The sequence below is a fragment of the Dermochelys coriacea genome, chromosome 1 (genome assembly GCF_009764565.3).
Source record: "Dermochelys coriacea isolate rDerCor1 chromosome 1, rDerCor1.pri.v4, whole genome shotgun sequence".
In the NCBI taxonomy this organism is placed as follows: domain Eukaryota; kingdom Metazoa; phylum Chordata; order Testudines; family Dermochelyidae; genus Dermochelys; species Dermochelys coriacea.
In genome coordinates this window covers 240,951,822-240,973,792 of record NC_050068.2, presented here as the reverse complement: position 1 = coordinate 240,973,792, position 21,971 = coordinate 240,951,822, and the positions used below count along the sequence as shown (strand labels likewise).

At 46.1% G+C, this 21,971-nt stretch overlaps 1 protein-coding gene across 3 annotated transcripts; it reads left to right on the top strand.

Moving 5' to 3' along the window:
• Positions 1-592: 592 nt before the first annotated feature.
• Positions 593-21,085, top strand: SLC25A18 (solute carrier family 25 member 18). Of its 3 annotated transcripts, none has more exons than XM_038381133.2 (10): positions 593-795; positions 3,745-3,862; positions 6,641-6,763; positions 9,562-9,617; positions 11,275-11,365; positions 12,732-12,850; positions 14,032-14,224; positions 16,782-16,936; positions 17,901-17,976; positions 18,594-21,085. In XM_038381133.2, the coding sequence occupies exons 2-10, from the start codon at positions 3,840-3,842 to the stop codon at positions 18,733-18,735; spliced, it is 978 nt and encodes a 325-aa protein (XP_038237061.1). In that variant the 5' UTR covers positions 593-795; positions 3,745-3,839; the 3' UTR covers positions 18,736-21,085. The 3 variants fall into 3 exon arrangements, with proteins under 3 accessions (XP_038237061.1, XP_043373567.1, XP_038237069.1); XM_043517632.1 differs by lacking the exon at positions 593-795 and adding an exon at positions 6,195-6,308 and having other exon boundaries at positions 3,743-3,862; XM_038381141.2 differs by lacking the exon at positions 593-795 and adding an exon at positions 6,195-6,308 and having other exon boundaries at positions 3,743-3,862; positions 6,641-6,799.
• Positions 21,086-21,971: the final 886 nt, after the last annotated feature.

Here is a 21,971-nt window from a genome sequence, read left to right as displayed (position 1 = left end):
TCAGCTGACTGGCCCTTAAATGTGGATACCAGGCCAAGTTTCTGTAATAAAGTGGGTAAAAGAAAACTACCTGTGGGTGGAAGAGACCTAAATCTATAAGCATGTGAAGAGTGTAAGCACCAAGGGCTGAAAGAATTGGTTCCTGTGGAACAAGGGGGAATGACAAGGAGCTATGGGATGAAATTAAGAAAGAAAAAGTGGAAGCGGAATATCAGGAAATGCTTCCTGATGGCAAGAGCTGTTTGACTATGAAACAGTCTTGGAGGGGAAATGGTGGAAGTTCCATAGCTAATGACATTTAAAACTAGAGTGGGGAAAGCCCAAACCAGTGAGCCTGCTCTGGCAAGGATAGGGACTGACTAGGGTCTAGCAAGTCTGTGGTTCTGTTAACTGAATGATTAAAGCCTGACAGTTGTGGGGAGGGTGTGGCTCAGCAAAGTAGGAGGAAATCCAGCCTTTGTTAGTCTAAAAACCTGTTTTAATTTTAGGTTAAAAACCTAACAGGCATTTTTGTGTGAGATGTGCTCCTCCTCCACCTATCTGTCCCCACCCAGAAGGAAAGCTCTGGCTGGAAGGGACCAGGAGTGACTTCTTTCCCAGGCTAAGGGAGGAAAAGCCAACCAAACAGAAAAAGCATTTTTACACTGCTTAGAAACAATGGGAATTTGTGAACTGTCCCTTAAGCCAGGGATGGGGTTTGCTTGCTAGTGGAATCCAGCTGTGAGTCAGATATTTGGGTTTTGAAGAGGAGCAAGGACAAGGAGAAGGGAGAAAACTGATGGGTCAGAAATAGAGGTAAGTCTCACCTCTTTCTCTTCTGACCTTATAGCAGTTCCATCTGTGCATCAGCCCAACACATTCACATACAGACACTCCTTATCATTCATAAATACATGTTTTCTGGGTAAGTCACAGCCAAGGGTATTGAGAGGACTAGCCTGAATGGCATTCAGTGCAGTTCTAACCCAGCCTTGGGTCTCCTTAAACTCCTGGTGCCACTTGGATTCCTAGAGCTTCAGAAATGCTTGATGGTGCTGGAATCTGGAAGTTGGGTTTCTCTTAGATGTGGTTCCAAGCTGCAAAGTTCACACCTGGATCTGAACTTCCCCACAGTTCAGAGGTGTTGATTCAGGCCTGTCTTTGATTTCTTTAGTAATGTATGGAGAGTAGTTGCTTTGCTGAAGCAGGCTAGCGCATCCTACATTGTGCTCCTTCTGGTCCCTGTAAGAATCAGCTGCCCCAAACAGATCAGGGTGCAGTTTAGAAAATAACCTACCAAAGTGCACCTCGCAGCATAGGCTATTACCACTTTTGGGAGGAGGGTGATAATGGGAGTTAGAGGAGTAGGAACTGGACTGCAATGTTGCCACGCTCACCATTTTTATCATGTGTCTTGTGATTTTTGGTGTTTTTCCTCATGCCCTGGCTGTTGGAATCAGGTTATTGCCTGACAATGTCAGCTTTCATTTTAAAAATCAGGTAAGTGTCTAGTCCTCACAGCTGTGAAGAAGAGCTCGAAACACTAGACGCTCCGCCACCAAAAGGCAACTAAAAAGAACCCCACACTTTTTTTTTTAATCTCATGATTTTTAAGCAAATGTTGATTTTATTTTATTTTTTTTAATTTTTTTTTTGGGGAACACTTTGGGGTTGGCAAATCTGGGTCTGGGTGTCAGCAGAGACTGCCCAAGGCCAGGCTTGACATCTCGTCACTTACAGCATCATCCCACATGCTGTGTAACCTGTTTTAGGACAGATAAGAATATACAATGGCCGCAGGTTCTAACTTTCTGTTAGGGGATTCTTCTACTCCAGATCCATTGACATTTGAACTCCTTCGCTGCCAAAACATCAGACTTTGTCCCCACCCAGTCAATACACAGTGTTTGTGTGTGTCATGCCATTCCAATGAGTCACAGCTCCCTGGCACTGTCAAGCCCCTGCACACCTCCCCACTTTCAGGTCATTGCATAATGTGACTGGTGGGGGAGCGCGGAGGGGTGGGGGGACTGATAGGGGAAGTATTGGACCTAGAGTGCATCTTCTCCCTGGGCCCTGTATTGGCAGCAATCAGTTTTGTGCCACATTGCCTACTATTCACCTATTCCCCCCCCTAATGCAGGGCCCCATCCAATGGCAGGGCCCACTTTCCAGTCCTCTCTTGTATCTCCCTCACCCCTGGAAATCCCAGCACCACACCGACCCACTCTGTAGCTGGCATGGTTGGTGTCTGCTCCTCTGGAGCCGTGCAGTGGTGCTTTAGCATTGATCAGAATAAAGCGTTTGCACAAGAGATCTGCATTTAGAACAGCACTCGCTTCAGTTCCTGCCTCCCTCACAAATCAGCTGGGATCCTAGGTCAGGAGTGCCATGTGTTGGCAGAGCTGGGACTGGAGGAGACCAGGACTGGCCCAGTAGGGCGTGCTGCAGGGCAGGGTTGAGGTGCACGGGGGAGTTTGGAGGAAAGAGGAAGCTGGGGGAGGGCCTGCATGCCCTCTGCCTGACTCCAGCTACTGCTGTTTTTTAATGACAAGCACGAAAACTACCTATACTCATTGAAAGAGAGAATGTATGCAAACAACTGGAAAAGGCTGTGATCTCAGCCCCGGATTCAAGCCACCTTCTCCACCCGCTCCCATGTCTGGGCCTTCCCGCTGGCCCCCGGCACTTGTGCTCTGAGGGCAGATGTGCAGAGAATGGCCAGGTGTTTGTGTCCCTAGAGATGAGGTTACAGAGAGCAAAGGTTCTGCTCACTTCATCCCCTCTTCCAACCCCACTCACAATTCTTCCCCTGCTTCCTAAGGTGGTTTCCAAGCTGCTGCTTTGTCTGCCTTCCACCCCCTTGTCTCTTCCATAACACTCGGCAGACAAGGCCACACTAGTCCCAGGAGGAGACATCCTTTACTATGAATCTTGGAGCCAGCTGTGGCTGGGGGTGGGGGGTGGGGGAGACACCTCATGGTCTTTCAGACGTGGCTTTGTACCTCAGGGATTCTTTTGCTCCTTGCTTCTTACAAGAGACAGAAGGCCTACGACAGGGGAGCTTGCGTACCATCTGTTCAGTGGTTCCTCAACAATCCTGTTGCTAGGATAAGACCAGCTTAAAGAGCTACAGCGAGCTGTCCTGGCAACTAGAGATGCACTCAGGCCCCACAGAGAGCTGTCAGAGCAACTGGAATAATAGAGCTAGCTGTTCTGTATGGCTCATCCATCTTTGGGGTTGTTCATGACTTTTCAGCCCCTTGGCACTCAGCATGAGATTAGACCTTGAATGTATCTCAGATGCAGAACTGAATCTCACCCATCCATGGACTAGGGCGGGTGTAATTTTGGCAGGAGGGAGGGTGAGGAATTCCACAACTGGAGAAAAGAAGGGAACATTTCTGTGATGAATTGATTTAGAAAAAGAAAATGGTGGCTGTTCGAAGCTGCCCAGCACCTTGAGATGTTAGGCGTAGGCTGAGATCCTCAAAGGGATTCAAGCAGCTAAATCCCATTGAAATCAATGAGTGCTAGGGGATCACTTTGGGGATTTTGGCCTCACTATTAAGGGGAGGTGGGTAAATGGGTAGAATGCAGGTGAGGCAATTGCATGGTGCATGATAAATTGTGAACCCACTGATGTATTCCATGGGCTTGTAATAGATCACATGTGGTAAATACCAGAGACAAGTGTATAATATGCTTATAGATATTAAAGCACGTGGCAATTGGTGCTATAATATCTGATGTTCTATCCCTCAGCTGAACAAGGCAGCTTCTTTCAAAGGGAAGAGTCTCTGTGGTGAAAGAATCCCCCTGTGTCTGCAGCAGTCAAGGAAAAAGGTCCTCGAGGAACTATGGGGAGCAAGAAGAAAATCAGGTCAGTGCCATTCCCACAGTTTCTTACCCTTTGGGGCATAATTCTGGCCTCTGGCTAAACTGCTAGCTGGTTGTCCGTTGTAACAGCTGGGAGTCAGGTGGGCCAGCTCTTCCCATCCAATTGGATGATGGAGTATGAGTTTTCCCAGGTCCTGATTTCTTTGCATGTACACAGAGTTTGGTTTTAATCCACTTGTAAGGGCTAAGAGCACTAGCAGCAGACATCCTAATCCTACTGCTTGTTGCCTGATTTTATGGGAGTTTAATAATATTGTTAGATAATATGGGTTATAGCCTGGCCAGTTAATCTGACCAGAAGATGATAGGGTTCTTGTCCCAAAATCAGGCAACCTTTGGGATGTATGACAAGGAAACTCTCACTGAGAAAATGCAGCCTTAAAGCCTTTTATTGAGATAAATGGAACAGTAATGGAATAGTAATCAAATAATAAATCAACTGATTACAAAAGTAATAATGTTCTAGCAGTTCATGTGGTATTATATACTATAAAAGTTTCTCAATTAATATACTCACACCCTTCCTTGGTAACCTGGTGATAAGAAACAAAGGATTAGCCTTGCCTCTGGCCTGCCAAGAGGATTCGTTCGTTCAGGTTCCTCAAGTCTTGAGTGAGAGAAGAAGAAGCTTGAGCTAAACGCTATAGAAAGACCATAGAAGCTAACTTAGAGTTTACTTAAAACAAGTAAGAACTAACAATAAAACAAGATGAACCTTCCCAACATGGTGGGTTGCTCCTGTTATAGGGCCTGATCCCTAAGTGCCCTCCTTCCATGTCCAAACTTAACTTCCTCATCCACAAAAATGTTAGGTTACACACTTATTCTATAGGCTGGCATGTTCATGTGTATTAATGAAATATTTGCAAAAAAGAAAAGGAGTACTTGTGGCACCTTAGAGACTAACAAATTTATTTATGCATCTGATGAAGTGAGCTGTAGCTCACGAAAGCTTATGCTCAAATAAATTGGTTACTCTCTAAGGTACCACAAGTACTCCTTTTCTTTTTTGCGAATACAGACTAACACGGCTGCTACTCTGAAAAATGAAATATTTGTAACTATTAGAGACCATTAGCTCATCCTTACCTCTGTTGTTTCTGTCCTAACTGGTTATTTCCATGTTCTTTGTGGTGTATCTGTTAAGTCTGACAAAGGCCATGAACTTAGGTGGCCTTATCTACCAACTTGCTTTAACTTGCCCACTTATCTATGCAAAAGATCACAAACATATATACTAACTTGTCTTAGCAAAAAGAAAAGGAGTACTTGTGGCACCTTAGAGACTAACACATTTATTTGAGCATAAGCTTTCGTAAGCTACAGCTACAGCCCACTGTATTTTCCACCAAATGCATCCGATGAAGTGAGCTGTAGCTCACGAAAGCTTATGCTCAAATAAATGTGTTAGTCTCTAAGGTGCCACAAGGCCTCCTTTTCTTTTTGCGAATACAGACTAACACAGCTGCTACTCTGAAACCTAACTTGTCTTAGGTTAAGCTACAGAGCCTGCGGTCCATTGTAGGTACCTTGTGTTACAGCTAAAATACTCTAATACAAATTGATAAACCTATTATAATAACAAATAACAAACCTATAATGTAACATGGTCAAACTCATAAGAAAAGATATATATGCATGCAAGCAGCCTAGCTCTACAGGCTATTGTCCCAGCATCTGCACCACCTCTGGGAATTTATAAGCAGCCCAGTTCTCTTTCGCAGCCTTGCTTGGGCCAGTTGTGTGAGGTTGCCATTCAGTGAGTATGTTACAGGGAGGTGGGATCGTAAAACCCTGGAAAATCCAAGGCCCCTTGGCGCTCATCGAGCTTTGCAGTCTGTGCTGAGGTGGTTGGCTGACCACCTTGCCCTTTCTGCCTGGGAGGGAGATGTTAGCCAATCAAACTGCGGAATCAGTCCACTCACTAGCAACCTTTCCCAGCCCATCCAGAGAGCTCCTCATTAGACTAAGGAAAAGCCTGGCCCAAAGTTTGGTGGATCCCTGTGTGAAATCAGTTTAACAGGGGCTCAGGTCGGCTCCTACTGCCTGGGCTCTGCATGTGCAAAGGGTTTGGTAGCTGATTTGGGTGGAGGGGGGCTTGTCACAAAAGAGTGGGATTGCAGCTGTGGGGTCTAACTGTGCTAACTACATGGGAAATAAGGAAGCAGCCATTACACTCTTGTTCCCGTGCTCTGGGGATGGGGTCCAGAAGAGCAGCAGTCCTTAAAAGGGGCACGGCCTTGTGCAGCATCCCTGTTGGTAGTTGCGCAGGGCTGACCTTCAAGTTTCATTCATTCTTTCTGTTTGTGATTGAGATTTTCAAAGCTGCCAAGGAGGTTTAGCCACACAACTCCCATTGAAAGGTCCTGAAGAAATCCCTTGGGCAGCTGTCAGTCTCCACTCTTTACTTTCCACTGTGTCTGTCTAAGGTACTTACATGGACCCGTTACCACCTCACAACACAATCTTTAATGTATTTGTCCTCCCAACACCCCACTAAGGTAGGGAAATGCTATTAGCCCCATTTTACAGATGGGGAACTGAGGCATGAAGAGACAAAGGCCCAGGTTTTTAAAGGTATTTAGGTGTTGCTGTGCTCAGCATCACAGCACCTAACTGATTTAGGAGCCTAAATCTCCTTTTCAAAAGGAATTGAGGCTCTTAGAAGGGGATACAGGAGAGATCGAGGGCAGGGCAAGCAGCTGTCATTCTATTGCTGAGAGTTGCCTGTGCGGTGTTGACCTCTCCCTTCTCATTTCAGTGTTCCAGCAAAGTTAATTAATGGAGGTGTGGCCGGGCTAGTGGGAGTGACCTGCGTCTTCCCAATTGATCTGGCGAAAACCCGTCTTCAAAACCAGCAGGGACAAGGAGTCTATACTGGAATGTATGTGTTCTTAAAACCCCCCAGGTGGGGGCACTAGTAAGTGAACATAAAACTGTCCCTAATCCTCCCTGCCCCCCCAACAATGGTGGGAATGGCTGGAACTGAAGACCTTTTCCTCAACTGTCCCGGTTCATTCCTCATCCACTGAGGCACAAGAGGCTTCTGCTCCCGGCTTACTCCCTTTTGTTTTCTTTTGTCAGGGGATCCACCAACTAGCTCAGTCTTAGGTCATTACCACTGGCAACAATACATCTTTGATAAGAGTTCCTGGGCCCCAAAGTGGCTTTTACTCTGCATTTGGCTGGAGGCACAAGGAGGGGCTGGAAAGGAACGAGGCCTCTCTAGGATCCGGGGCGATGAGATAAGAAAATCATTTAACCAAAATCCCTCCACAAAATAAAATAAAATATAAAAATTCCATATTAATAGATAAAGGGCAGCGAGGAACTCAGTAGGGGGCTTGCAGAATAGAGTTGTGCATGTTTGACTAAGCATACATGGCTGCCCTGTGGCTGTCTGTATCTTGGGAATGTTTACCTCTCCCCATCCCCTCCTCTCTCAGACATGATGCATGCTGGGAAGAATTTCTCTTGAGTTTGTTCACTCGTGGTCCAAGAGCCTCATCCTGATGAAAGGATGCAGGGCAAGTCTGTACAAACAGTGCCAGCTCTCAGCCTCCAGCAGCCCTCAGGGAAATGCCCCTTCCCTGGGAAATGCTGCTTTCCTTCTCCTGTTCATAAGGCAGAGCTGAGATGTCTTAAGCCAGTGGTTTTCAATTTTTTTTTCTTGTGACCCAGTTGAAGAAAATTGTTGATGCTCGAAACCCAACGGAGCTGGGTCAGAGGGGCTTGGGGTGCAGGAGGGGCTCAGCGCTGGGGCAGAGGGTTGGAGTGTGGGGATGAGGGCTGTGGGGGGCCCGGGAATGAGGGGTTCAGGATGTGGGAGGGGGCTCTGGGCTGGGGCAGGGGGTTGGGGTGCAGGAGGGGGTCAGGGCTCTGGGCTGTGGGTGCAGGTTCCAGGGTAGGGCCAGGGATGAGGGGTTTGGGGTGCAGGGAGGGGGCTCCTGGTTTGGAGGGTGCTCAGGGCAAGGGGTTGGGGTGCCGGAGGGAGTCTGGGCTGGGGGTGCAGGCTCTGGGGTGGGGCCAGGGATGAGGGATTTGGGGTGCAAGAGGAGGCTCTGGGTTTGGGGGGGCTCAAGGCTGGGGCAGGGGATTGGGGCATGGGCTTTCCTCCGGCGGCTCCCGGTCAGCGGCGCAGCGGGGGTGCTAAGACAGGCTTCCTGTCTGTCCTGGCACCGTGGACTGCGCTGCTCCCCAGAAGCACCCAGCAGCAGGTGTGGCTCCTAGGCGAAGGCGTCAAGCAGCTCAGCGTGGCTCTCGCCTGCAGGCACTGCCCAGCTCCCATTGGCTGGGAACCGGCCAATGGGAATGCAGAGCCAGTGCTCTGGGCAGGGGCAGTGCACAGAGCCCTGTGGCCCCTCCGCCTAGGAGCCAGACCTACTGCTGGCTGCTTCCGTGGCGCAGTGTGATGTCAGAACACGTAGGGACTAGCCTGTCTTAGCTGGGCAGCACCCCCAATGGGATTTTTAACGGCCCAGTCAGTGGTGCTGACCAGAGCCACCGTGACCCAGTGCCTTACACTCCATGACCCAGTACTGTCTTAAGCTACCAATGCTTCTGGGACTACAAAGGAAAAGAAAGAGGCCCTACAGGCTCTGGATGCTAGAGGGTGCTGCAGGACAACAGAATTGATTAGTTAGTGAATGCTTGTAAAGCACTATGAAGATGGGGAAAATATTTAAATGTGCCCCACCCCAGTGGCCAAAAAGGAGCAGACCCAATGGCCTGTGCCAGTGCTGAACGATTGGGTGTAATGTATATGGGGTATGGAGTGTTCTGCTGGGAACCCTGCCAGGAAAGAGAAGTTCTAAAGGGTCAGAACTGTAGCTACAACTGTGTTTAAATATAGTTGTTGTTGCTAATAGAGGTTCTGCCCATTGTTAGAGAAATTGTGCTAGAAGAAGGTTTTTTGTCCTTGAGAACCCTGCTAACCAAACTGTGCTATAGAGCAGTGTCACGGCCCCGGGGGGGGGGGGGGAGATAGGGGGAGAAAGGGTCACAAAAGGCAAATAAGGGATCACAAGGCATGAAAAATTTATTACAATCTAAAGAAAAGAAGATCTTGTTCCCCCACTGTCTGCACACTCTTACCCTTCAAGGTCAGATATTCTCAGTCAATCCCCCGAAACGCGCACACAAATAAATTATCCTAGCTTATTACATTGACTGTAAAAGAGTGAAAAGTAATAAGAGGGGTTGTGGAAAGTTTTTACTTGAAATAAGGGATCTCCAACATGAAAAGGTTGAGAAACGCTGCTCTAGAGTATCCTCCAGCATGCCGTCTCTATAGCATGATTTTATTATAACATTTTACTATTGGTCAAAGTATCCTGTCCTGTCAGAGCCCTTCTAGGCATCTCTGTGTTAAATATGGTAGTAGCTAGGATAGTTCTTTTCCCAGAATGGGACTTTTGTCTTGTTTCTGTCTATTCCCTCTACAGAAGGATCTGCCAAAGTGTGGTGGGCACGTGTGTATGCATGCACATACTACTGCCCTGCATGGGCAGACTATCCAACCTGCTCCAGGCATGTGATCATGTTGCCCCCTAATGGCCTCTACCTACAGAGGCTGTGAACTCTAGCTCTAGTGCAGCTAAAAGGGTTGTTAGTAGCAAACAAATGGCACAATCCTGGGGCAGCAGTAACTCACTCCATTTCTCTCTCTCTCTCTGGTTCCAGGAGGGATTGCTTGGTGAAGACTCTGCATTCAGAGGGATTCTTCGGCATGTACCGAGGTACTCTCTGTGGGAATGTCGGGGGGGGGGGGGCTTTGCAGTGGATTGGCCCATTGTGTCAGTTACAGACTCTCAGCAGAAGCACATACTGCCACCTGTACGCCTCTTCTCAGGAATAGAGACATTATTTCAGACCCAGCTGCCCCTGAGGCACACAAAGTCATTGTTCTCACTGAGCACAGCTGGCAATTACTGACGAGAAATACTGGCTCAAAAAAAGGAATCTTTCAGAGAAGAGCAATGGAAATGATCAGAGGCAGGATGATATGAGAGAGAGAAATTAAATCATGACCAGAAAAGGCCAGTTATATGCTCTAATTTACCTTATTAGTAGGCTTGACAGAATTTGATTTTTATTTATCATTTTGACAAATAATATTGATGTTCATTTGTAAGCATTTTTAGACTTTTATTCATTGTACTTATTTTTATTTAAATTGTGAAACATTGGGGGAGATCAGACAATAATTATTTAATAACAGTAACTGTTGAGATTCAAACAGTTAGTTTTATAATCGTTACAACACAAATTGTCAACATCGCATCTCAAAATATATAAGTAAATATCCTTAAATCAAATTCTCAAGCAGCATTTTTCTTACTTTGCCTATCTGTACATTTCAATTATTATTGATGGAAATATTTTTTGTCTGTGTGTACAGTGAAATCTAATCCTTTCAAGCCTACTTAGTAGAAACGGAGAGGGTGCTTGCTGGAACTGAAAGACAAACAACTTAAAATGGATGAAAGCAAATACCCAATACCCTTCTACCTGATACATAATTAGCCTGTGGAACTACCTGCTGCAGGATATTATTGAGACCACTATCTTTATTTAACTTTATTTAAAAGGAAGACATATTTATATGAATAAGAACAGCATCTACAATTACACTAGTTAGGTTAAAAAGTTACAAAGGTGTAAGGTCTCACGCTTCAGAGCATAAAGTGATTGTCAACGGGAGTCAGAAAAGGAATTTCTTCCCTTGGTGAAGCACTGCAGAATCAGGCATTTTAGAGGGTTCGCATCTTCCTATAGCATAGTCTGTTGCTGTCGGCAGAATGTTGGAGTGAACGGAGCACTGATTATTGTGATGTGCCCGTTCCTAATCTCCAGTGAAACCAGGAGCAATTGGAAGCCTAATCACTCTGTTAGCGTTCCTCCATCCTTTTCATCATATAGATTATTTTGTAAGGAGAGATTGTCTTCTGTCCCAGCAGGCCCCAAGGTCCCTGTGCACTTGTAATGGGAGTCACCATGAGCTCTGCACATTTGTCTCAGGAGTCCCCTCACAATACTAAGCATTTAATTCTGAGGACTGCCAGGTAGGGCTGAGTGGAGCTACTGCTGCTCCACAGTTTGAGTACACTGCTGTCCATCAAAGCACTGGCTCTCATATACCATTCATAATTCCTCCGCCCCTGGACTATCTTTTCTTGGTTCTGCCTCCATTGTTGTATCTTCGAAAGGCCCTTCTTCCCCTGCCCTTGGAAGTTGTGACCAGCTGAGACCTCAGACACTCGCTGCATGGAATCATTTGCACGAGATGTCTCTCTTCCCCATTCTTACTTTGGGTAATCAGTGTGGGAGGAATTTTTAATACACCATGGAATGTGACTGAATTAGCCTTTTATTGCCCCTTCTGTCCTTGACCAGGGGCCGCGGTGAACCTGACACTGGTCACACCAGAGAAAGCAATCAAGCTGGCAGCCAATGACTTTTTTCGACAGCTGCTGTCACAGGACAGGTACAGAGGAAACGTCACTGTCTAGTTTTGGCCTTGCAAAAAATTTTACATGTGTGTTGGGGGTGGGAGTATTTGTATGAAGCTATAGACAGACATTTCGTTTTGGGTTTGCATGTGTATTTTTGTAGTTGTGAATGTGTTTCTATGGGGGTCTGCGTAGTTATGCAGGTGCGTAGCTTTGTGGGTGGCTGTATACCTGTGGTTCTGTGTGTACAGTATGTGGGTGATGAGTATGTGTGCGGATCCAGGATCAATATAGGTATTTTTTGTCATCCTCTGAAGTATCCAATACACAGCATTACCAGAGACTAGGTGGACCATTGATCAGTTCTTCTGGATGTGCATATACTGTGTGTGGGAGTATATATCAAGCATGTGTGGGTGGGTCTTTATATGTCTGTACAGTAGAGAGGATCATAGAAATTAGAGATGGAAAAAACTGTTGAATGCTAAAAGTCCAGACTCCTGTCAAGGAAGCATATAATACCTGTATTCATAAGGGATAAAAGCAAATAGCTTTTAATATTTAATATTAAAATTAACTCATGGAACTCACTGCTGTAGGATGTTAATGAGACAACTATTTTAGTAATGTTTTTAAAGGATGAGACATGTATATGAATAAGAAAATGATCTATAGTGTCTAAGAGTACATTAGCTAGGATGAAAAGTTATAAAATTGTATTCTTTAAGACATTGAGCCAGTCACTAGCTGGGGTCAGGAAAGAATTTCCTCCCTTGGTACAGCAGTGCAAAATCAGGGGTGTTTTAGGGGTTTTGTGCAGCAAAGGTCACTATTGTAGGCAGGCTGTTGGAATAAAGACAGCATTTATTGATGGGTGAGTATGTACCTGCATTCTGTGTGGGGAGCACATGGATAATCAAGGAGGTGTGTGCCCTTGTGTGCCTGTTTCTATGTGGATATGTGGCACAGCATATCTAGTCTGACAGGTTTCATAATAGCAGCCGTGTTAGTCTGTATTCGCAAAAAGAAAAGGAGTACTTGTGGCACCTTAGAGACTAACAAATTTATTAGAGCATAAGCTTTCGTGAGCTACAGCTCACTTCATCGGAGCTGTAGCTCACGAAAGCTTATGCTCTAATAAATGTGTTAGTCTCTAAGGTGCCACAAGTACTCCTTTTCTTTTTGCATATCTAGTCTGTTTCCTTATAGCTCAGGATACATGTCTAAGGACTCAGTGCGGAGCTGTCATGCCGGTGTGGCCTGGCAGCATCAAGATGCAGCATGAGAAGGCTGTGTAACCCCCCCACCCCGACCTCTGGATAGTTGTGTAAATCTGTGTAACTGCCTGCGTGTCTGTCTCTCTTCCGTGCATTCCCTTTACATCTGTGTTGTTCCCAGCAGGAAGGAGTTGCCGCTGGTGAGGGAGATGCTAGCTGGCTGTGGAGCTGGGGCCTGCCAAGTGGTGATCACCTCCCCCATGGAGATGCTGAAAATTCAGCTTCAGGATGCTGGACGACTGGGTTAGGCCCTATTTTGCATGGCGGGGGTGGGAGTGGACATCCAGATTGTTGCTTCAGGTTCTGCAGTAAATCCCTTTGTCACAGACTTCCTGAGATCCCGCAGGTGTCATAGTCCCTTCAGAATGCAGATCTCACGGAGCCCTTGATGCTCGGGAACAGGCTTGTGCAGTCCCCACCTCCTCAATACTTGCTGAAGGGGAGCGCACAGGGACCCTCGTCCCAGCCTCTCCCAGTAAGCAATAACACAGGGAATGACATGGGGACACTGGCTGTGAAAAGAGCTAATGGCTCCTGCTGTCCCAGCCTCAGACAGCAGTGATTATAATTTAAGTGCAAAGCGTAATTTTGGATTTAAGAACAAAAGAAATCCCTGCGGAGAAATGTAGAAATGCAAGACTCTCTTACCTGTTCAGCTGTGTAAATGTTCAGGATCTAATTTCTGGACTGGTACAATAGACTAGTAATTGCCTCATGCTCCCACATTGGGATCTGAGTTCAAACTCCACATTCGGCATTTTACTGTCAGGCTGGTTGTTGGTGAGTATGTAGAGAGGTTACACTCTCCATTCCCGGGGGGTTGGGGGGAAGAAGTGGTTAGTTCTGATGATCTCAGGACTGCTAGAGTGATTTGGACTGGGAAGCCCTAGTCGGTGACACAGAGAGTGGTAGGGTGGTGCTTAGAGCTGGGTGACATTTTTTCAGCATTTTTCAGGGTATTGAAACTATTTGTAAATTCGGGTCGAGTTTGGCAAATAGTTTTGGCTGGGGAAAAAAACTGGTTTATTTTTGTAGAAATGTTTTGTTTTGACATTTTTGGAACAAACCGTTTCCACATTTCACGGCAAAATGGTATTTTTGAAACAAAATGTTTTGAATTGACCCACATGAAATTTTTTTTTCTTTTTTGTGTTAAGAAAAACCAAGAACAATTACTTTTGGTTTGAAACTAACCCAATTGTTTTGGATTTTTTCGGTTCAGCCATTAGCCTACAAAATCATTTATTCTCTCAGCACTAGTTGTTCTCACCTTCTGGGCAGGAGTGGTCTTTTGTTGGGGAAAGGATCTAGGGGAGGTCACCAGGAAGCCAGGCAGTGACTTGGGGGGAGGAGGTTGCTTAGCAAAGAATGAGGGATCCCCTCTCCCTCCAAATACCCAATTCCTCTTTCTTGTTTGTTTTCAGCTGTTCATCAGCAAAAGGTTTTGGGACCAGATGGGCCAACGGCTCCCTTCTCCCAGCCCCCTCAGGACAGGCCTTACACCACTGGCACAGCCTCAGCATTCAAGCGCCCCTCAGCCACCGTGATCGCCAGAGATCTTCTGAAAACCCAAGGGCTAGTGGGACTGTACAAGGGATTGGGAGTCACCCTGCTCAGGTGACAAGTGGGGAGACACAGGGAGTGATGAGTCAGTATGGGAAACCAGTCCCACCCTACTCTAAGAAGGAAGGGTGGGGAACCTCCTGCAAACCAGGGGCTTGTAATCGGTCTCTCCCTCCTTACTGCATGGTTTTAGCCTCTGTTCCTGAAGGACTTTCCCCAACCACCTGGCAAACAGGAGGGGAAAGCTGTATCAGCAGTGTGGTCTAGTGGATAAGGCATTGCACTGGGACTCGTAAGACCTGTTTCTATTCTTAGCTCTGCTGGTGGGTGATCTTGGGCAAGTCACATCAACACACTTTTCCTGTCTGAAAAAGGAGGATAATGACACTGATGTCATTCGTGAAATGCTTTGAGATCTACTGATGAAAAGTGCAACATACGAACTGAGTGGTATTATTTATTATATCTGTATTAAGGAAACTCTTCTCTGCCAAATCAATCACTGTATCTAGTTGTCTTTTTCCTTTCCCCCTTCTATTACTGTGAATTACTGGTTGACAGTCTCCACAGAACAAGTCCATTTTACCCTCCTAGCTGCCCTTAAAGCAGTGACCCAAGAAGTGCTAACCAGAACTGGGATGGTGGGGCCACAAGTAGCTCTAGAGGCAGTTCATGCAACTCCCACTGGCTTCAGTAGCACCTCAGAGGGTCACAATATAAGACCAAAGCTGGCTGAAAAATGGAACTTGTGGGAAGAAAATTCCAAAATATTTAGTTTTGGAAGCATCAAAACGTTCCTGCAGCGAGAACATTTCTGTGTTCCCAAAACAAAATATGCTTCCTAGAATCCCTGCTCCCCTGGCTGCCTGTTTGATTCCCCAGAGAGCTGGGCAGCCTGCCCATCTGCCAACTGGGGAAAGTCCAGGGAGACAACCACCAGGAGGGAAGCCTGGGGAGACAGCTGCTTGCAGGACTTGCAAGCTGGGCAGCCCACATACCCACTAGGTAGGCTGCCAGCTGAATGAACCAGGGATCTCTGGGAGGCAAGCAGGCAGGCAGTCCAAGAGCTGGAGAGCCCCAGCATCCCGCCAGACCCTGGGAGCTCTGACTCCTGGTTAGCGCACTAGGTTGGTGCAGGGTAGCTGACAGAAGACCAGGCGGATTGGAGCTGGCTATCCTGCCTGGCTGGTTTCCATTGAAAGTTTGACAGAATGAACACTTTTCACTGAACAGTTCGATTCTGTGGAACCAGCATTTTCTAAGGGAAGCCTGTTCTGTAGGAAAACTTTCAACCCCCTTTATATACGACACCCCTTTTGTTCAGGCCTGTAGGAATTGCAGTCCCTTGGCATTTAATCCACTGCCTAGGTGACGTGAGGGCCAATGGAATATTTTCTTAGTTGAACCGATCTAGCCCACACAAAGTGCACCCAGATAGGATGGGGACTGGGCCATCAAAAATGGCTGGAGCGATATTTCATTATTGTTCTTATTGGTCAAACTGAGTGACACGCACAGAGTACACAGGCCTCATCAAGGGGAGCAAGTCACGTAGAAGAGGGAATGTCGTTCCTTTTTACAGTGTGGGATGGGTGGTGTAACCATGGCTGGGAAACCGGGCTTGGGTCGGGGGTGTTGTTAAAATGGACTTTTTTGCCTGAAAATGTCCCTTCAGCAGAGTCCCTTCTGCTATGCATAAAGCAAAACCAAACCAGAGATTCCTGGACTGCATGGGATGTGTACCTGCAAGGATGACTTTGGCTTTCCCAGTTTGCTCTTTTGGCTGAGATTGGTGGTGGCTATGCTGGTAACTTTCCAGCTCTGGAGGGGTCCTTGGGATTACTGTTGTTACCCTACTCCCCCCAAACATTGTTGAGAAGTATGCTTGATCCAAGACAGGGGCCTACATCTGTCTCTTCTGCGCTTTTGTGAACTGTCTGCCTCAAACACTAAACCTGACTACAATGCATTTTAGTCACTCGGTCCAAGCTGTAGCTTAGGGCTAAACACCTTTGCCAGGTTGCTTTACAGCATTTTAACGTCTCTGCTCACTAGTTTCCCCCAAATAAATGAAAAGCAGCTCTTGCCTGTAGTTTTTTTAACTGAGGGGAAATCTTTTGGTTTGAACCTTTCTCAGGGGAAATCTCCATTTATTTCAACACTTCAGTTCTAATGGAACACAAATAATTTTCTTTTTATAACCTTCCAGACCGACCTTCTTTCTGCTACCTCAGCAGCAGATGCTGAAGCTTTCTCACCAAATTCTGCTCCTCTCCCTGCCAAATGGAAAGTACACTCTACTCTGCACTCACCTGTTCCATTCCTTGGACAGATCCATTTTCACATCAGGCAGGAGACTCTTGACCTCCAAACTGCAGCTGTCTCTCCCCTCAGAGTCACTAGAGCCATATTTCAGTGAGGATGAGGGCTTGGTCCCCATCTCCTCCCTGGCAGGTAGCGATGTGACCCACTTTGTACAAGAGCCTACAGGGGTAGGAAAAGAGCGAGCCGGTGCCTTTAGCCTCACCTCGTGTCAGAGGCCAGGCTCCCAATGCAGTCTGTGGTATTGGTCTATGTCGGGTGTTTATCTAACTCTTTCCCTTCCCAACAGGGATGTGCCTTTTTCCATTATCTATTTCCCACTGTTTGCCAACATCAACAAACTGGGACAGAGGCACTCTGAGGAGAAGGCACCCTTCTTCCATTCATTCGTGTCTGGCTGCGTGGCAGGATCCGTGGCTGCAGTAGCAGTGACCCCTCTGGATGGTGAGTATCTGAGGGCAGTACAGCCAGTCCTCCAGAGAAGGAGTTCTCTAAACTCAGGTTGTTCAGCCGCTTTCATACCACAGCCCCATATTTGGCCAATCTCCCCTGGCGGTCCTCAGGTGCAAGTCCTTGTGGTATCTGAGTGGTGGCGACACAGGAATTGGTGGTGCTGGTGGCAGACCAAAATTATTACACGACTGAAGACAGGGAATAGGTTCAGGCTCCAAAACCTCTGGTCTCTCACAACGCTCACCTCTTTGCTGAGGACCCTTGTACAACATGACTTACAAACATTGCTGGTAGAGAACTCTGAGGACATAGGTCCTGCTCTTCAGATAACTGCTGCTGTACTCCCTGAAGCCCTGTGATTTCCCATATATGCAAATGCTGACAACTTCCTGAGGTTAGGGACCCCACTCACAAGAATGGCAGATGTTGCTCTTGAGGGTCACATCACTGTTCTTTAACCAAAACATCCATGTCAACATCATCTGATTGTTGTATACATGGTTGCGTTTTCCCCAAGGCTGGCTCCAGTCAGAGGGCTAAGACCCTGGAATCAAACCCTACTGCTTCTCCATTTTCTTGATGAATAACAGCCACCTTCTGAGTGCAAGAGAGCTGGTTCAGAGTCCCCTGGAAGAGGTTACATATCCAAACAAAACTGACCCAGTGAGCACTTTGGGGCCTCTCCAATTTCCATCACTTCCTGATTGTTTCCTCATGAGGTTCTCTCAGATTCACACCCACATGCATCCCCAGGGATCATTCATGTAGCATGTGTCTCCGTGATTAACATTAGAAGCTCTCCAGCATGAAAAACCAGGATCTAACAAGAGGGGCAGTAACTCAGATGTGTGGTGATATTTTCCAGTTCTGAACTGACTTGTTACGACTCTTGTTGTGAACTCTGCCTGAAGAGGATTTTTTTTTAAATGTTTCTTTTCCATTCCATGCAATTTAGTTTTAAAAACCCGAATTCAAACTCTAAAGAAAGGCCTTGGAGAGGACACCTACAATGGAATCATTGACTGTGCCAGGTAAACCAGAATATTCCCTTGCTGCATGTCTGGTGTATTACTGTTCTGTGTCACCCTGTCCAATTGCCATTCCATTTAGCCCCTCCTTACTGTGACAGTGGATTACCTGGAACACCTGCCCCCCCTGCAGCCAACACTCCTGCATAAATCCCTAGAGGGTTTCCTGGTGGGAAGAGTCTAGGATTAGATTGGCTCAGAACTTCCCCTGAGCTAGTGCTCCTGCTCCGTTCTCTACTGTAGCTCCTGCAGGGATTAGCTGGTACAAAAGTGAGTTCCCACAACATACCTGACAGTGCCTCATATCGAAAGAGCCTGCAGGGGACTAATAAACCATGACGTGTAAGCCAAGTACTTTAAACAGCTGATCTGCTGGGAGATGATCACCTGGTTTATAACTTGTTCAGATGAAATATACAAGGCAAATGCTTAAACTATTTCCTGTGGGCCCAAGATGCTTTCCCTCCGAACGATTGTTGGGTAATCCATTAAAAACCCTGGCTTTGAGTGCATCTGGTTTTTAATTTGAGGATAGCGAGTCTTGGTTTGTAAGTAAGAACTGTCTGAAATGCTGCTTGTCTGGCTATCTAATTGTTTGTTTTTCTTTTTAAAATATACAGAAAGATCTGGACTCATGAGGGCCCTGCTGCCTTCATGAAGGGGGCAGGCTGTCGGGCCTTGGTTATAGCACCCCTCTTTGGCATAGCTCAGGGTGTCTATTTTATTGGCATTGGTGAATATATCTTGGGATATTTCCACTAGAACTTGTTCTGGCTAAATCAGGCCTGGCTGAAGATCGCACAAGTTTATTCCCTACTTCTGCAGAACTGGATTTGCCAGAAATGGACAGGACCATCTTGTAATCATTTCTCTTATGGATTGCACCACCACCTTCAGCTTTCTCTGCCCAGGAGCAGGGGCCAACACTGGATGGCAGATATACTATGGCTTAAATTTCCTGCTACTTTCATACATCCACTTGACATTCTGCATGCTACAGCTAGCCCCTGCACATTTAAACATAGGGAAGAATGATTTATGTATCCTTACTTGTTTTCCCCAGGATAGTATAACACAATACCTTGACCTTTTTGTGTGTAAGTAGAGATTCATTGTTTTCTTATAGAGTTGATCTCAAGGATTGTTTGAGGTCAGAGGGTCCTGTGTGACCAGAGGCCTAGATAGGACTCAGCTCCTTAATGACCAGTTTGCCCATATATGATCTGCAATCTCTTGTCCAGTATCCATCTCACTTTGTTTTTAAATGCATCACTGTTTGCTTTGCTTGAGAACTTGCTGTTCCTTACCCTAGTTGTAGAGAAGGTAAAATCTGGACTGAGTGTTTCAAGACTGCAGTGGCTGTTCTATCAAATAGCCCGAGAGGGTTCAAACTCACTTGTTCCAGCAAGCAGTGTCTAAATGTAAACAGATGAGTCACAGAAGTTAGAACGCAAAGATGTAAATGTGAAACAGTTTTGTTCCTTCTGTGCAGGGTCAGAATGCAGTGGAGGGAGGGAGCGGCAGGGGGAAGAAGGCAGCAAAACTAGAAAAAATTAAGGCTTAGGTGTACAATAGTTACAATTACATAGAAATAAAGACTAATACAAACCAAATGTCAATTTTATACCAAAGCATTAGGAGTGCAAAAACACTATGTGCCAACTGAAAGCATCCAGCAGCTGGGTGTGTCAAAGCCATTTCTGGACTAGTTCTTGCAAATCTCAAAACTGTGATAAGCATCCTTACAAAAATTGCTGAAGGTTAGTGTTCTGGTGCAGGGCTTGCATGGGGGAAACTGTACTATAATGGGAACATTTCCTTTGGAAATGGAGGTAGAGGGCAAGGTAGAAAGAAAAGACACTAGAACCCTGGGTTAAGTATTTTTCAGGATTCAGCACTGCAGGTTTTTTTCATTGTTTGATCTGCAATTTGGGTAGAGGAGTGAGGCTCAAATCTTTTTTGTACACACTTTGTAAAGCAAGAGAATAACCTGTAGTTCTGCCTCTGAGCCTGGGAGATGAAGGATAACACTATTTTATAACTGTATCCCTGCAGCCTGCTAAGGAGCATATTCATGATGGCACACTAGGAAAGCCTTACTCCCACTGCATGAAAGCAGGGAGGGTTGGCTGAGTTTCATTTACAGGATTAAACACAAGGCTAGGAGTCAGGAAGCGTGTGTACTAAGCATTGCTTAGTTCCACTTACGTTGTGGAACTGGGCAAGTCACCTAGATATAGTTCACCCCCACAATCTGTACCCTAGGGATAATAAACATTCAGGGATATTCAGTTAGTTTTTGTCACTGCCACATAAATGATGCAGGGAGGATCGCTGTATTACTGTAAAATCAAAGCTGCACAATGCTAGCAGCAGGAGAGACTTGGGGTAGCAGCAGCTGCTTTTCTAGCTAGGTTATTTGAGACCAGCCCACCCAAGTGCTGAAGCATAGCTGCTTAAAGAGTAAAGTTTTTAACCTCCAACTGTGGAGGAAGGTAGGAGTATATCTGGCAGAAGAGGCTGATGCTTTTACAGCTCGTAAGCCATCCTTAACAGCTGTCTTACTCTCTAATTCTGTCTGTCCAATGCCAGAAAGGGAGCTACTGCCTCACTTCTAGGAAGGGAAGGAATGAGGCTAGTCCTAGGTTTCCTTATTCAGAATATTAGCTTTAATGTGAACAGTGCTAATATACTGACAGAACTTCTCCATCAGTTCAACTTGCAGCAAGGTCAATGCTCTGAGATTCAGATTTTTATCTTAAGTGTACCAAGAGCCAAACAAAACCAAATGTTAGTAAATAGTAATATACATACACACCTCCTGCTCTTCCTGGCCAGAGCTGTTATTCTGTGCACATGACCTCTCTGTTTCTTCTGGGAAATCAAGTTCACAAACTCTAGTCTAATGAGCTCATTTGTTCACTCCATCCAAGCTCTACTTATAGAATGTGGAGGCCTCGGCAAACCAGAGAATCCAGCTGACTGAGTAGCATTAGGGACAATCTCCTCTCTGACTAGGAGCCAATATTTTAGTTTACTCGTTAAAGGGTGTATTATGCATCCAGTACTATGTTCATATTTCTACCACCTCTTAAATTATTACAAAAAGCTAGTTCTGCAGTACTGTTTACACAAAGTATTTGCTGCTTATTGCTAATTTGTGATAACTGCACTGCTTAAAGGAGCACTGTATTAAAGATACTTTTAATTACTCCTGGGGAAATTCTGCACCACTGCACAATGCAAAATTTTGCAGAAATTAAAGTTGTGCATGCAGAATTTCCTTTCCCCACCACAGAAATGGGCTGTAGAGATGTTGGCCACCACTAAGGGCCACTGGACCCAGCAGAGCCTAGCTTGCAAATAGATAATAAGGTGTGGTGGGGGGGAGGGGGGATAGAGAACTGGAGGGTTCCCAACAGTTGCAGTTCCCAGCATGCCCTGAAGGAAAGAGGTGGCATGCAGGAAACTCCGTGCAAGCTTGGGACCCAGCATCAGGCTGTTTCTCCCTCTGGATCCCTGGGCTTCAGGAAGGTAGGGGGTGAGTATGTCTGGGTTGGGGGCCCTGCAGCTGGCCCCTAGGAGGTAGGGGGTGAGTGTCTGGGTTGGGCAGGGGGGTCCCTGCAGCTGAGCTCTGGGTAGGAAGTGTATTAACTCTACTCCTGGGGGAATTTGTGCATCTTTGTTGTTAGACATACTTGCTGATAAGTATTTTGAAATAAGTTACCAAAATAACAAACTGGTGTGATTCTATAGTGTTTGACAACTTTTGCAGAATTTAATTTTTTGGTGCAGAATTCCCCCAGGAATATTTTAATATCTCCTATAAAGCTCTCTGCATAGGAATCAGGACACAGACTTCAACTCAAGTGTGCTAAATCGAGAGTTAGCAAGGACCTACAGACAGAAGATCCTGTTAGAGCTGGTGATGTGATGTACTTAGCTGTTGACCTAGAATCCCTACCCAACCTCCTCTAGTTATTCTGGAGTCACAACAT

What these genes read in the sequence shown, in the direction of transcription:
- SLC25A18 (XM_038381133.2), top strand. Translation starts at nt 3,840, where the DNA reads ATGGGGAGCAAGAAGAAAATCAG. An exon ending in CAGCTGCTGTCACAGGACAG is followed by an intron (nt 11,366 to 12,731) that starts GTACAGAGGAAA and finishes TGTTCCCAGCAG; the next exon opens with GAAGGAGTTGCCGCTGGTGA. An exon ending in TCAGGATGCTGGACGACTGG is followed by an intron (nt 12,851 to 14,031) that starts GTTAGGCCCTAT and finishes GTTTGTTTTCAG; the next exon opens with CTGTTCATCAGCAAAAGGTT.